Source organism: Mercenaria mercenaria, chromosome 11 (genome assembly GCF_021730395.1).
Source record: "Mercenaria mercenaria strain notata chromosome 11, MADL_Memer_1, whole genome shotgun sequence".
Taxonomy (NCBI): Eukaryota; Metazoa; Mollusca; class Bivalvia; order Venerida; family Veneridae; genus Mercenaria; species Mercenaria mercenaria.
The window spans coordinates 76806487-76822501 of record NC_069371.1 but is presented as its reverse complement, the minus strand read 5'-3'; the positions used below and the strand labels follow the sequence as shown (position 1 = coordinate 76822501).

The 16015-nt window shown below is 34.3% G+C and overlaps 1 protein-coding gene across 1 annotated transcript in view; it reads left to right on the top strand.

Annotated features, from left to right (window-relative positions):
* Positions 1–16015, top strand: part of LOC123532777 (excitatory amino acid transporter 1-like) — a 92891-nt gene that overhangs the window by 61608 nt on the left and 15268 nt on the right. Inside the window, exons 4-6 of the mRNA XM_045314352.2 lie at positions 7270–7456; positions 7642–7875; positions 8767–8961. Of these exons, the coding sequence (XP_045170287.2) occupies positions 7270–7456; positions 7642–7875; positions 8767–8961 (616 nt within the window). The remainder of the gene's footprint in view (positions 1–7269; positions 7457–7641; positions 7876–8766; positions 8962–16015) is intronic.

The window sequence follows — 16015 nt, the reverse complement described above, 5'->3', positions numbered from 1 at the left end:
TAGACTGACACAACTTTTAGAGCTCACTGGATATAAACCACTTTATTCCTGTTGTTGTTAACCCTTACAATGCTAAATTTCTATTATATGAACTTGTCCATCTTCCAATTTGGACAGTACCATTTACTGTTAAAAGGGGTGCTTATCAAAAAGATACTGACTGAATAGCGAACAGTGCAGATATGATCTACACTGGTCGCAAAGGCAGAAACAATCGTGTCCAGCATGGTAAGGGTTAATAATGACATAATGTAGCGAGCGAATCGCTCTCGTTTTTACATGTAGCTGAAAGAAACAAAATTTTTAATTGGAATTGTGCTTATCTGGACCGGATCGAACTCTCGAACCCGAGATCCGTAGATTTGCGCTCTCACTATTGAGCTAAGCGGACTGGTCCTAATATATTAACCGGAAGTCTAATACCTGTTATATTTTGCACTTTTTACAACCGGAAATTAGACATCTAGAATACACACCTGCTATTAGAGAGAAACACTTAAATTAATACATTTCCAGAGATACAAAAACATGACACAAAGCCTACGTTATTTCTAAGTCCTTCAATTAACGTATATTTTATAAACACTTCGATCTATTCGTCCGCCTAGTACTTACATTCTTTTGCTGCATCACATGTTTTATCAGCATATTTAATGAAAACATTTATCGTTAGACTGCTGACGGCAAGTGGATCTGCCTTTGCGATTAGTGCAGACCAAGATCAGCCTGCACATCCGTGCAGTCTGATCATGGTCTGCACTGTTCGCTACTCAGACAGTATCCATTTGGTAAGCACCCCTTTCAACGGATAATGGTGCAAATTGAAAGATCGACAAGTTCATTACAGAAATTTAGCAGGCTAAAGGTTAACTAATAAATAATAAAATCTAAAGAAGATCCCCTGGAATCATAGAATGCAACCAAGCAAAATAATAGCAGACTCGGTTTGATTGAGTCTGTTCATGAGAACTAATGAGTGAGTTTGGTTTTACGGCGAATCGACTTAAAAAGGTCATTTATCGCCAGAGAACTAATGAAGTATGAAGTATCACTCACTATTTTATGATGAAGATACTACATTGTTTTCTCTGTAACAAAATGTGACATTAATGATTATATGCTTAAGTTTTGGCAATCTCATTTTGCTGAATATTTGAAACTCAGAGGTAGTTTACAAAGTTAATGAACGTCTAGAGGGATTTGGCAAACTTACATTCCTACATATTTGAAACTGAGAGGAAGTTTACAAAGGTGTTCAACGTCTGGAGTGATTTGGCATCCTTATGTTCCTATATACAATTGAAACTCGGTATCTCGGACTCGCTTATCTCAAAACCACGGCTATCTGCCGTACCTCCCGTCCCAAAAACACACGAACAAATTATAATTTTAAGTCGAATTTCACTTATCTTAAAATAAAACGCTCGATCCCTTGGAATTTGAGATACATGTACTGAGTTTTAATTATATTTGAAACAGAGAAATAGTTTACAAAGGTGTTCAATGTCTAGAAGGATTTGGCATCCTTGTGTTAAGAAAGCCCACATGCATTTCTTTAAACACTTTATAATGAATAGAAATTACACTGAACAAAGCAACACTATGCCATAAGTAAAGTTTTGCTTTTATAAATGGCGGAAGATAGAAGGGTGACCTTCTTACATACATGTATATTCATTACATATTTAGATGGTCTTATTATCAATTTTATCCGATCCACGTTCAAATTGAGTCACAAGAGCTTGTCCTCAGTTTGTTTTCCTACTAAATTGTTAGACATTACAATAATCATTAAAGGGACTAACCCACACATTTTAGGCGAAAAATAACTTCCCTAAAAATTTCTTTAAAAGTGAGTACTCTGAAAGCGACTAGTGGTACAAACTTATTAATATAAGATTTTTGCAAGATATTCTTATAAATAACCTAAAATATTGTGCAGAAGTAAGTAAACCGTTGCAACGCTTTTGAAAAAAAAATTCAGCAACTTTACATTGTTCTTGCATTTTACCAATAACTGTCTTTTTTTTATCCACCTTATCATTTTGCAGTGTCGTATATACATTTTATGCCAAACATTGTGGAAATGAACATGTTGAAATATTTCAACCAATATGTGGACGAGTAGCTTTAAAGACTCCCATACGCTTGACATGTGAAATAACATGCGAAATAACAGGTTTAGGTAGAGAAACCTATAATTACTTATTATCGAAAGGATATACGTGCTCCGTTGTAATTGGGAAATTCACTTTTCTGTAATAGAATAGTTCTAATTACTAATTGATTTTTCACATGAAATCTATAAAATAAACGTGATGAACCTTCAGTTCTTAATTACCCTACTAGTGCTGAATGAAATCAATGTGTTGGAAATGTATATATATATCTCTCTCTCTTTCCAGATGGAGGAAAAGAGAGGGAGAGAGCGAGATGTTCTCAAATATATAATTATAGTATACACTTATTGATTTGCTTGCCGGTCAATAGTCAGAACTATAGCCCAAAATCCGAAAAATTTGCAAGCCATTTAGTAAGTGTTTTATTACATGTTCCTGACATCCGAAATACATTTTCATATTTGACTTCAGTCCGGCAAAATTCGGTGTTGAACTATCGACAGATCAGTAGTACAAAAAGTATAGACCAACTATTAACCCTTACCCAGCTAAATTTCTAAAATGGACTGGTCTATCATTCACTTTGAGCAGTACCAATTATTATTTAAAGGGGTGTTTACTGAAAATTAACTGACTGAATAGCGAACAGTGCAGACCATGATCAGACTGCACGGATGTGCGGCTGATCTTGGTCTGCACTGGTCACAAAGGCAAGTATCACTTGCCACCAGCAGGTTAAAGGTTAATATATGGTATCATATACCACATATTTATTACATTCATTTGTGGATCTATCATCAATTAAGACGCAACGCAGCATCACATCTTAACAGTTGTGATGAAATATGGGATCTAACAAACGGATATATATATATACCACGCATCCAAGGAAATCCAAACCTAATTTTGATATATATTATAACGCGACAATGTATATGCAATGTTATTGAAATGCTTTGATTCTCAATGCTTGAAGCAACATCGTTTAAAGGACATTGTCTTCTTAAAAACACAATATCCATTTCGGATTTCCCAAGGGGTTCTCTCTCAATCCTTCCTTAGACGTAAATATTGTTCTTGCGGTGGGAAGCGTCAGGAGTACTGACAAATTCATATCGACAGTTCTGGAAAGATAATGTAATTGTTACAACGGGCAGTAAAGTCTCGTAAAATGTCGAAACACAGATTTCGTTTTGAAAGAAAGGATACTTCTCATCAATTTATTCATGATCATGACAATTTTCCCCCTATTTTCAAATAATTAGATGTATCTCTTTCATGGCTGCCTTCTGTATTGTTCCCCTATAATGCCTAGTTTATGTGTAGCCTGCATTGTAGCATGTGGCTCAAACTCAGAGCTCACAGAAACTCTACTTTTTGTTTTTAAAGACAAAACAATGTTTTCGAAACATGCTTTTGTTTGATATTAAGACACTGATCATCTTCACTTAGTCATAACAGCGCAGTTTTTAATTCAGTTCTTTTATCAGACTGTCTATTTCACAGCTACCATAGTTTTTAATTCTGTAAATATTATAGTACGAGTTTTCGTATTAAAAATCACAAAGAAAAGATGTCATTTAAACGGTGGACATGTAGCTGCAATTCTGTTTCGTATACAATGTTATGACTGTAAAGACACTTACGAGAAAAAGTTCTGACAAAAGAATACGTCAATCTTTGATATGATTTTGTTCTTCCCGTTCAAGACAACAAGACGTGCATCTCATCCAAAAAAACCTTAATCTTGTGTCAATATATAACACGATCGTGTCTAGATTTCCATTCACGTTCCGATGGTATTATGCTTGGTTGCAAAAACAACAGGGGAAAATCACTTTAGGAAATACGATTTTCCGAAGGAAAGTTCTTAATCGCTTTTAAGACGTTAATATTGTAAGTTGTGAGATGAAAACGTGAACCGGATTTACTACTGACAAATTCAACAGTTCTTGAAAACTAATGTCACTGCACGCAGAACGATCTCGTATTCAATTGTATTAGAAATAATTTAGAAGCAAAACACTCAACACAGCAAAAGCAAAATAATAACAGCAGGCTTGGTTGGAATGAGTCTATTTATGAATACTGATTTTTATAATTAAAACGAAATAAGATAACTTGACATATCACCTGATACTTTTTGTAATTTGTACAAACTTTCTAGCAATGAGGTATAAGTATTTTATTACATACATTACAGAAAGAAAACGTTATAGATATGTATTCAGAGTTATATTTTCGCACTCGGTCATTTGGAACAGGTCTGAAAAAAGCGCCATACTTTTAATTTTTTTCACTATCTCATTAAGCATATTAAACTTTGTACACAATAAACTATTATTGTCAATATTGGGTGTTATACTTAAAGGATATGAGACAAAACTATTTTAAAATTAGTCATTAAAGATAAAAAGAAAAAAGATAGAAAAATGCTTCTCTGCAGTTGGAAACGACTTTATCTCAGCTGTGTTTTTTCAAAAAGAGGCCAAGCTTCGGTATAAACTCCGTATGAACGTACTCAATCCGACTAAAGACTAAAGTCGCGTAACACGTACCAGGTCCAAACAAACAGCTACTGTGTGCCGATAAAGGGGTTTGTCCCTTTACAAACCGTATTATTGCCAATATTGGGTGGTATACTTAAAGGATATGAGACAAAACTATTTTAAAGATAAAAATGAATGTCAATGGTTCTACCCAGGTGCCCGTTCGTGATGAGATAATGTCTGGAGGGACACCTGGGATCTTCCCCCACCAACAAAGGCTGGAAAGTCGCCATATGACCTCAATTGTACACCCCCCCCCCCCCCCCACCCCGTTCCCAATAAAATTATATTGAAATAAGTAAAATAAAGCTAAGAATACACAGAAAAATGTAAACGAACATTAACGGTGAGATATAGACCTGCTTCTTTCAAAGATATCTACTGCAATTTTTTATATTAGTCAATCTGTGTTTCACACTATGTCCAATTTATACACTGCCATTCATTTTTGAAGATCCTTGATGCCATAAAATCATACTTAGATTGATGAAACCGGTGGAAATAGTTTTCACTTTACCTTAAAAGCAGTCTTACTGCTAGATATTTGCACTGATATTTTACAACTTCCAACTGTTGAAAGTTGTATTGTTTAGATCATATGAGATATATTTAGCTAAGGCAACATATAAATATTAACCCTAGTGATGGAAAGCCAACATCTTCCTCTATACATGTGTACAGAAACTAATTCTGTGAAAACACTACCCTGAAATTACTAAAAAACATCAGTATAACTTTATTCTTCAGCAGTTTTACTTTATACTTTTAGTGCGTGTGATACAAGATTAAACTCAGTGCACCGTTTATAATCCTAGGAGTCATCAAGACAAAACCCACCCTACTTCTTAATAATTTGTCATCCGTTCTACCTTTTGTCTTAGGTGAGACAAGAATGAAGGCCAAAGGCTTCATGATTGAAATATCCTTACAGCATTTGACAATTAGTGCAAATAGGTCATGCATGTTGATTAAAAACATTATAATTGAAAACTGCTGGCTTCATTTAACGTCCATAAAGACACTATTTTAGTAGCATTTGTGTGGTTCTAATTTAACTGAATGGCAATAGGAACATTTCGACCTAAATTAGACTCCAGATTTCCCTTGAGACCGGTTTATATTTCATCGTTAAGCCTACACTTAAGGTAATTAGCCACTGCGTTTCTTTTAATTACGCAGTTTTTATTGTATTCGTAGTCATGCAGACTTCTAAAAACAATCTTGAAAATTAATGTCAACAGTAGAGTAGATAATGTCATACCTCCTTTTGCCTTTCTTTGTGTTAAAGATTCATCTGGTAAGGATTACTTTTTTACAATGTCCTGTTACTTTGCAACACTATGAGGATTAAGAATGAGGTCACAGGGACACAGAAAAATCTTTACCCTGAAAGTAATTCGGAAATTAATCAATGAAATAACTGCTTTATTTGCACAATGCTCAAAATTAATTATTAAAAAGACTTTCCAATTTCAAAGGTCATAAGGATAAGTAACTCGTGCGAACGGGAATTAGCCGCTTGTAATTGCCACATCAGTCTTCATTAATTAATAAAATACCTTCGTGATAAGTAATTTAAAGTATATATTATGTTGCTTTGGCAAAAGTTCTGCACACACTGATACCGGTAATTGAGATTTGTTGAATTTGTTATGAATCTAAAAAATAGAAATAATGTTAGCAAGACACGTGAAAAAGTTGTAGAGAAAAAAGACATTATCAACACATAGACTAAAAAGGCGAATTGCCGATGTTTGCTGCATGCCCTAGAAATTTGTGTGAATCATAGTGACCCGCCGTTACATAACTGAAATACTGTTGAAAAACGGCGTTAAACCCAAAACAAACAAACATACTGAGGGGTCGCTAAAGACTGTTAAGACGAGCCGTGCCCGGCTAGTTGTAGTTAACAGCAATAGTAAAAATAACATACTGAATATGACTTGAATATATAAATTGAAATATCTGTGTCCTGAAATCCTTTACAGATGCAAATTTTAAATAAAGATTAATACTTCGTTTTCAATTGATTTTTTTGGCAAAAGTCAAAATATTTTTTTTATAATAGTCCTTGTAGAAATTATGCTTGTGCATATCAAAAGTAATTAACCCTTAGCCTACTTGCGGCAAGTGATTCTGCCTTTGCGACCCGTGCAGACCAAAATCAGCGTGTAGGCTGTTTATGGTTTACAAATACGTTTGTTTATTTTATGAGGAGTAGATATGACATACGGTTATAATAATAATAATAAAAATGATAATAATAATAACAAAAAGAATAAATCCCTTACTAAATGAAGGTTACATTCAAAATGAAATCCACACTAGTTTCCAGTACGCCCTTCAGTTAACAACAGTCAAAGTATACATGTGTACAAACATTTACAATTTCAAGAATCATTCTCGGAAAATTGTTTATCAATATATTGAAGCGTTTGTTTCCAATTTATTTATTCGGGATATATTCATATGTATAAAACAAACAGAAAAAAACACAAATAAAAAGTAAACCGCATCATTATATATTGTTTATTTTACCAAGGCTTTAATTTAGTGACCTGGTTTCCAGTTTTAATGTTTTCAGTTCCATATTTTTGCAGATGTGACGGTCAAAGTACTAGAACCAGGAACTTCGACAACAAATTCGACGAACATTTTAGGTCTGGTTGTCTTTGCCGTGTTGATGGGTGTTATTCTTGGCAGGATGAAAGCAAAAGGAAAGCCACTTGTTGATTTCTGCAACTGTCTAGCAGAAGCCACAATGAACATCTTTGTCATCTTTATATGGTAATCATATTTCCTGAGTTAAATTAAGGTTATCTTGCTATATTTTAGAGCAGAAAGTTATATAACAAAGTCTCAATTCTTCTTGTATTTGGAAAATAAATGTAATACAAAATATGTGTTTCAAACAGAATGTGTACATGTATATACCATATTGTGCCCCATAAACTAATTATCTCTAATTACAGGTATTCTCCAATCGGAATTGCTTTTCTGATTGCCGGCAAAATCGTGGAGATGGAAGACTTTGGCGTAATGATAGGACAGGTTGGAGTATATTTCCTGACAGTGTTACTGGGTCTCTTTGTGCACGGATCTTGCGTGCTTCCACTTATTTTCTTCGCTCTCACTAGACAAAACCCATATAAATTTATCTATGGAATATCACAAGCTCTGGCAACAGCTTTTGGAACATCATCAAGGTTCGTAAAGATCTGTATTTCTATTTCTAATTTCTGTAGCCATGTACATTTATACTACTTCCAATTACGTAACTATCCCATGAATTGATTATAAGGCATTATTGGAAATAATGTTATCTTGAATATGATTATAAGCTGTTAACTATACGGCATTATTTATAATTAAGTTATCATGAACATGTTTTATCTAACTGTCAAAATCTATTTGGACTATAGAAATGAACGTACATGTTTATTATTTATATTTGAATATATTTGAAATACATTTTAATAAATGCAATGTAAAGTGATGCAAATGTAGCTAAGTTTGATATACATTTCTCTGGTCACATATTATACAGTTATTGTCTCGTATTGGCCAAATCTAAAAAGCAACATTTGTTTTATAACCAAATCCAACATTTTGATGGTTTATTGAATACATAAAAATCAAATGTAAACATGTGCGGTGGCTGGTTATTTGTTAAAATCAAATTCAATTATTTACGTCAAAAATCCATGATGTCACAGCTGGAGGACAATACGTGTTTTGGTCCCGCCTACGAGTCAGTACATAAATCACGTGACTACGTTAACAGCATTGGAAAAGACTATAAAATTAGAAATAATTGTTATCATTGTTCTTTTCATAAATAGAACGTAATTTTGGTAAAATGAATATTTAGCAAATCAAAAATAACGAATCTAAACGACGGAAACTGATTTTGCAAGCATCATACACTGAAAGACTACTGCACACTTAACTGAAGAACCGCGTTTTCGAAATAAGACATTTTTTAAGTCCGTTTCCACTTGATAAATGCGTTTAAGCTTTTTTTATGTGAAACAGGACATAAAACTTAATCAGGTTAATGCAGGCTCCTAAAATATCCTGTTTTCAATTACTTGCAGTTCTGCAACTATGCCTGTGACGCTTCATTGTCTGGAAATGAATAATCACGTGGACCCCCGTGTAAGCACATTTGTAATCCCCGTTGGGGCAACCATCAATATGGACGGCACTGCGCTGTATGAGGCCGTTGCAGCTTTATTTATAGCAAATGTCAACGACATCACCATGAACTTTGGGAACGTTGTCACAATAAGGTAAGTACATAATATAGATATCTTTCATTAGTTGAAGGTGCGGCTCAGTGGTAACTGTTTAGGCGGTAACGAGGCTCAGTCGAGTAACTGCAAAACAATTGCTATAGAGCCAGATATTTCCATCCGCTCTAGTGATAGATTTATTTTCTTTCATACAGTATTCTTCAATTTATAGAAAATATGAAATAAAAAAATTCTTTTGAGCACTATTTTATTATGGAAGCATATTAACTAACGGATTCATTCGTGAAGTAAAGCACGTGAGACATCCAGGCTTAAGACGAGTTCTTAGCACAGTTTGGCATGCAAGAATTAAAGTTATGGGACTCAGTATGTCAGTACAAAATATCACGTCCAAAGTTATAAAATCGTTCCAACGATTGAAATAGGTCTGTTGTACCAGACGTATCAATGAAATAACATTCTTGAGTAAGATATTATTTCATCACATTTTAAGGATCCGATAAGATGTAACTGCCATATAAACACTGTGTTGCAGTCTAAAGTTTTCCAGTAAATATCATATAAAATATAATATAATATCGAGAATTGATGGTAGTGTTCTGCATTAATAAAGAAGCTCTTAAATGGTTTCGCTCTAACCGACAATATGTGCTTAATTCTCTCCTTGTCATTAAGAAAATGATTGCATTACAATTTTAAGCTCATCTGAAAATATACTGTATTTTTTCTAAGGAAAATATACAACGTTGAACCAAAACTGTCAAAAGGTCGATGCTCAAAACGCAGCGCGGACGTACCGTCATGCCGTCATTTTTTTTAAAGACGTGAATTTCCTTCGCTCCTGTAAATGATTAAATATCTTTACAAATATGTTGTTTCTTGTATTTTAATACAGCTTAGCAACAGAACGGTGGATTCAAATATGATTATGCAAGAAAATATTTTTCAAAAGTGTTGCTGTATCCAATATCGCATTATGGCACACCATCCCTGTTTAAAGACCTCTAAATATTGTCGTATAAATTTCATATCGGGTGTGTTAAAATGTATATGCATGTTGAAAAGCTTATAACTGTTGAGCTCTAACGAAAAATTAAATTAATTATTTTAAAGTTAAAACGATTATGTTATAAAACAATTTTAGCTTTGTGTCGAGAAATACGCACTCGTTCTTTTGCGGATCAACATTGAGCTCAGGACTATGGTCATGCAATATCTCCTCTGCAAGGCTCATGAATATTTCACGAAACAACGGTGAATGTCCAAAAAATATACGACAACTTCAAGGAAACACATGTTGTGACAATCTTTCAGACAGCCTTTTGGTCACTTCAAATATAAGCAAACAAAGACATTATATTAAGAAATTGTATTTCTTTCTTATCAAAACAGGAAATCGGCCCGTTGTAAATAGTGTGATAGTAATCAACGCAGGTGATTCTTATATTGTCAAAGGTTATGTTATTGCCTTACCTGATTGATATTATCACCAAAGTAATTACCCAAGCCTTTACTGACATATTCAGTCTGTAAGAAGAGAAACAGTTTGCTTCAAACAGTAGACTGAGGCAATCTGGAAAAAAGTCAGGGACTATTTCAACAAAACGTCGTTTTACGTGATTCTTTCCCTTTTAAATATTTTCATTTAGGCCTAAAAAAAATTCTTTGTTTCCGGTAACATGCATAAAAAAATTAGGGTAGGTAGGTCGGAAAACTTTTTTTGGGGGGGGGGGGGGGGGGGGGGGTTTATTAAGGGAGACTTTTCGGAAATTATTTTTGTGTAAAAAAATGAATACAGATAAGGGGGTTATGCCTTTAGAGCATCAGTAAGTTGATTTCTAACATCATTGACCATGTTTAAAGCATAAAAAGTGCTTTTTATAACTTTTTGTCAAAAAGTTGAAAAAAATATCCTCCAAAACATTTAGGGTCGGGCCAAAAATTTAGGGTAGGTCGGGATACCGGAAACAAACAATTTTTTTACGCCTTAAACCTGTTTTAAAAGCCAGAAAAGGATGCGACACAACCTGGATGCCTAAGATGGTGGGTGCTTAAATTAAGTTGAAACAAGAACAAATGTCCATTTGGGAAGTTAGCTGACTGGCTCCTTAACCCTTATCATTGGGACACGACTGATTCAGTCTGCTTTTGCGATCAATGTATCACTGTATGGTAACTACACCGGTAGCCGTGTATTTGGATCTGTCCAATATGGCCTCTCCCGAGCAAAGAATGTCAAAAACATCACGTAAGTTTTGATGTTTTCTACGATTTAACACATATTTTAACAAAAAAGATTTATTGGGTATTCAGTTTTCATTCTAAGGTTTAAGTTATTCGATATAAAAAGATCAGATTATTCCAGTTTTAATTACTAGGTGATAAAAGCGTACAGATTATGGGAACCAAGAAGCGAAAACGAAACTTTTCAATGATTGTATCAGAACTCTTGCAATTGTATAATCAGACAAATCAGTTAAAAAGAAAAAAGAAACATTTTCTGACATATCTTGCCATCGGTCTCTAAACTGAAAGTACAGTATTTCGCGAAAAATACCATCGTAAGTCAATCATATGTATCAAGTGTGTAACGGTTTGAATACAAGTAATTGAAAAGCAGTTAACGGTTTGGATTTAGTATATGCATCGGTTTGGATAGCAACTTAATTCACATTCCTGCAAGAAAAATCGGTATCAAAGTTGATATAATCATATACAACCACATCTATCTCCTTCATCCATTTCTGAGACATAAGAGGTAACCTTTTGTATGGATTGCATAAAATCTATGGAAAGAAATAATCTGAAGGTCAAAAAACTATCTAAGATGTGTATAAATGATTCGAAATTAACATTGTACCAAGAGTAATTATTTTTTGGTACTGGTGCATAAATATGTGTTACATTGAATAACGAATTTATTTCATGGAATAGTTTCAAAATAAATCACTATATATCCTGATAGGTAGGTTAAATGAGTTCTAAAAAAAACAGCGTAAGAATGTTTGAGTGCCAGGCTAGTTAGATATCCAAGTCGTTCGTTTTTGAAAGCCTGGGTTCCACCCATCATCTCGAGGGCGATTTGATTTGAATTCTTTTACAATAAATATTCACTTGTTTATTATATCTGTCAATTGCTTGTTTAGAAGAGGAATTAGTAAATGCTTAGAAAATAAGCCCAAAATAAACAAAAACGTTTGTTTGCCCTTTTATCTACCAACCTAAGAGCAACCCCTGTGCACATTGGCTATTTCACTATTCCAAAATATGATTTACACCGACTACTTGAAGAATACAAAGGACTATTGCACGCATCCGTTCGTCGACTTCCGCATACTCTTTGTTAATAATTTGTAAGATGTTACATCAGTAATTTGTTCAATGTAATAATCTGACATGCAATACACATGTTCCATAATTCTAATTTGATTTTTTACAAATGTATGACTCTTTTCCCAATTCACTAAATTGAATTTTGTACTTTTTTGTACGTACGCAGGTATCTCAATAATCAATAGTTAGGAGGATCTAACATGCGAAGTAAGGTTCTGCAAGTCTGACTTTAACTTCATTGCAGAGTTATGCCGCTTCATTGAGCTAACAAATATTGCTGTAGCTTTCGTATGTAAACAGGTACCTCACATACCACTTTTAAGAATGAAATGATGCTTCAAACACCTGTTCATTTTAATCATCCGACATGCAATGCACAGGTTCAAAAGATTCTCCTGCTTTTTTAAAACAAATATATATAGTATATCGCTATTTTGACTTGATTTAGCAAGTTATGGTTAAATTCATGTATGTAAGCAAGTTTCTCAGTGTTATTTTGCATCAAAAGAGGGGGAAATTTCTATGACTAAAACATACGTCTTATCAAAATTGTTGGCCATTTTGTACTTATTTATGTCATTGATTCATTCAGTTAGCTTTTTTTTTGATATGGCATTTGAATAGTCGACTATTATACTTGATATTTGCTCTTTTTCATCGAGATGTATATATACAGTCGTGTATGCAAAGAAGTGTAACATTATTAAACTCTCATAATATATAGACTTACTAGTACTATAACGTATATGTAACATAGAAGAAAGAAAGAAACAAACATCAGGACGCCGCAGAGACACTGTCAATAGCAAATAAAATCTGTAAAAAGATCCTTTGGAAGCAAGGGATGCAACCAAGAAGAATAATAGCAGACTCGGTTTGATTGAGTCTGTTCATGAGAGGTAATGAAATGTGCAACACCTCTCAAGCCCTCTAGCACCGGCGTAAGCGGAACTCTACTACACATATGTTGAATGGACTCCATGATCCCAAAAGACCAGAAATATAACAACACTGAATCCCCCGCTGGGGTATAAACCTGTTAGTACATACTGCAAGGTGACAAGGTGTACCATTGGTGTGTTAGCCCTTAATAGCAAACCTATCGCTTAACGTATGTCCGGCAGATCATAGAGCTATGCCTTCCACGAGGATGTTCATTTGGGTAAGTGCTGAAGCAAATATTACCTGTGAAGTGTGTGTCAATGTGTAGCGAATTGAAGCAATCTTCAGTATGAAATGATTATTTGCTCAGTTTTAACACATTTGTTCTGGTCATCATCAAGGAAATATGTATTTCAAAAAATCTTAAAAAGTCTGATTTCAAAACTGTTAGCAGTAACATCAGTTTGATTAAATACACTAGAAAAAGTAGCATCCGTATTGATTAACATATGAGTATTTTTTAAACATATGGCCTAAAAAATCTTTGTTTCCGGTAACATTCTAAAAATATTAGGGTAGGTATGTTGGAATTTTTTTTTTCTTTTTATTAAGAGACTTTTCGGAAATTGTTTTTGTGTCAAAAATGAATACAAATAAGGGGGTTATGCCTTTAGAACATCAGAAAGTTGATTTCTAACATCACTGACCATGTTTAAAGCATAAAAAGTGCAGTTTGCAACTTTTTGTTAAAAAGTTGAAAAAAAAATTCTCCAAGGCCATGTTTTTACGCCTGTATATTTAATAAAACCTAAAATAAATGGTTTGTCGGAAGACATATTTGAACATGTACCATTGTAAAATATGTAAACATTAGTTAGAAACAAACATCATTTTAAGATTAGCAGTTAAAAGTGTTAGTCCAAACCGCAAACATCCAAAGAAATTAAGTCATCCAAACCGGTGTACACCTGTTATCCAAACCGTTACATTCATGTTTCCACGACACTATACGTTTTGATTCCTTTTGAAGCTTAGGTGCTATGTACATATCACAGCTTATGCATACTTATACTGGAGATTATCATATAGTACATTTACATCCATTTAGTCCAAATAGTTTGATTTTATAGATAATAAAAACGAAATTTTGGAACATCGGACGCGAAAATGAACAATTTCCATGAGTTTATAAGATATATTTATGCTAAATATGATTCCGATCGCCATGTCCGTCCGCCGATTACTTCTTTGGACATTACCAGTATTACTGAACACAGTTTGATAACGAAACGTAGCAAGATGTATTAAATATCTGTAAGAACTTACATGACCTTCCGTTGTTTTGATTTTTTGCTTTGAGCGGCCATATTGGTCAAATCCAAACACACGGCTACCGTTGTGGTTACCATACAGTGTGTATATCATGATCAGCCTGCTAATCCATGCAGCCTAATCAAGAGCTGCACTGTTCGCCATTCAGTCAGTATCTGTTTGGTAAGCACCCGTTTTATCAGTTAATGGTACTGTCCAAATTGAAAGATGGACAAGTTCTTTATAGAAATTTAACAGGGTAGGGGTTAAGGCAATTGACTGCATAATACAGGTGTCGCTAAAGCATATTAAGCTTTATTTCCAAAAGAAAAAAATAGTGTAGCAAGTTCAGCAGATGCTTTGTATTATTAACCCTTACCCTGCTGTATTTCTAAAATGGACTGATCATTAAATTTTTGGCATTACCATTTATTATTCGAAGGGGTGTTCACTGAAAATTTAATGGCTGAATAGCGAACAGTGAAGACCATGATCATCCTGCACATCCGTAAGGGCAGAATCACTTGCCACCAGCAGTTAGGACTTGCTTTCAGAGTAAGAGAAATGATAATAAAATGGCTCTTTCAACTGGCAGTCCAGAAGGTATAACGTATATTTCCAGATGGATCCTGTGTGACAACATTGACAACATCAGTTTTAGCAAAATATTTATCTGAACCTTAATTTAATATATTATTCATCACCATGAGGAAATGACAGACAGCAAATGTCTCCGAAGCAGCTGCTGGCACGGTTTATAGCTGGCCAAGGAAATAACTAAATCATTTAGAAATACTCGGAACAATCTGCTCTCTGGACTAACATTGTCCAGTCTTATCTTTTATTTCATAAACCTCAGCATTTTTTTAGAACGTGGCCACTTGTTGACAGTGTAGATGTTATGAAAAGTCTATCTGAGAGAACAGCTGTCAGAGATATTAGAATTTTATATTCCCTTTAGAGCTTCATTTAGCTATCTTTTACAAAAGCATACTATGTTTAAATTATTTGAGCTTTTCATATTCTATACTCGAGTCACTAATTAGTGTAGTACTTATTCTTAAAAACTAATATAACGTTTTATCAACAGATACGTAACTTGGACGTTTTTCAAGATAGAAAATAATTTATGCAACAAGTCGTCAGAAGTCTACTCTTTAGTATTTAAACTGATGAACATATATGTGCCGCGCAATGAGAAAACCAACATAGTGGGTTTGCGACCAGCATGGATCCAGACCAGCCTGCGCATCCGCGCAGTCTGGTCAGGATCCATGCTGTTCGCTTTCAAAGCCTATTGGAATTGGAGAAACTGTTAGCGAACAGCATGGATCCTGACCAGACTGCGCGAATGCGCAGGCTGGTCTGGATCCATGTTGGTCGCAAACCCACTATGTTGGTTTTCTCATGGCAGGGCTCATATGTATCTGTTTGTTAACGTTTTGTATGACCTGTCTGGCAACATGTGAGTGAATAAACGTAATAACATTATGTCGTGGACGTCGTTTCATGAATAGAAGACGTTGGTAGAATTGAAATTATTTAAAGTAGGTAAGAAAGGTAT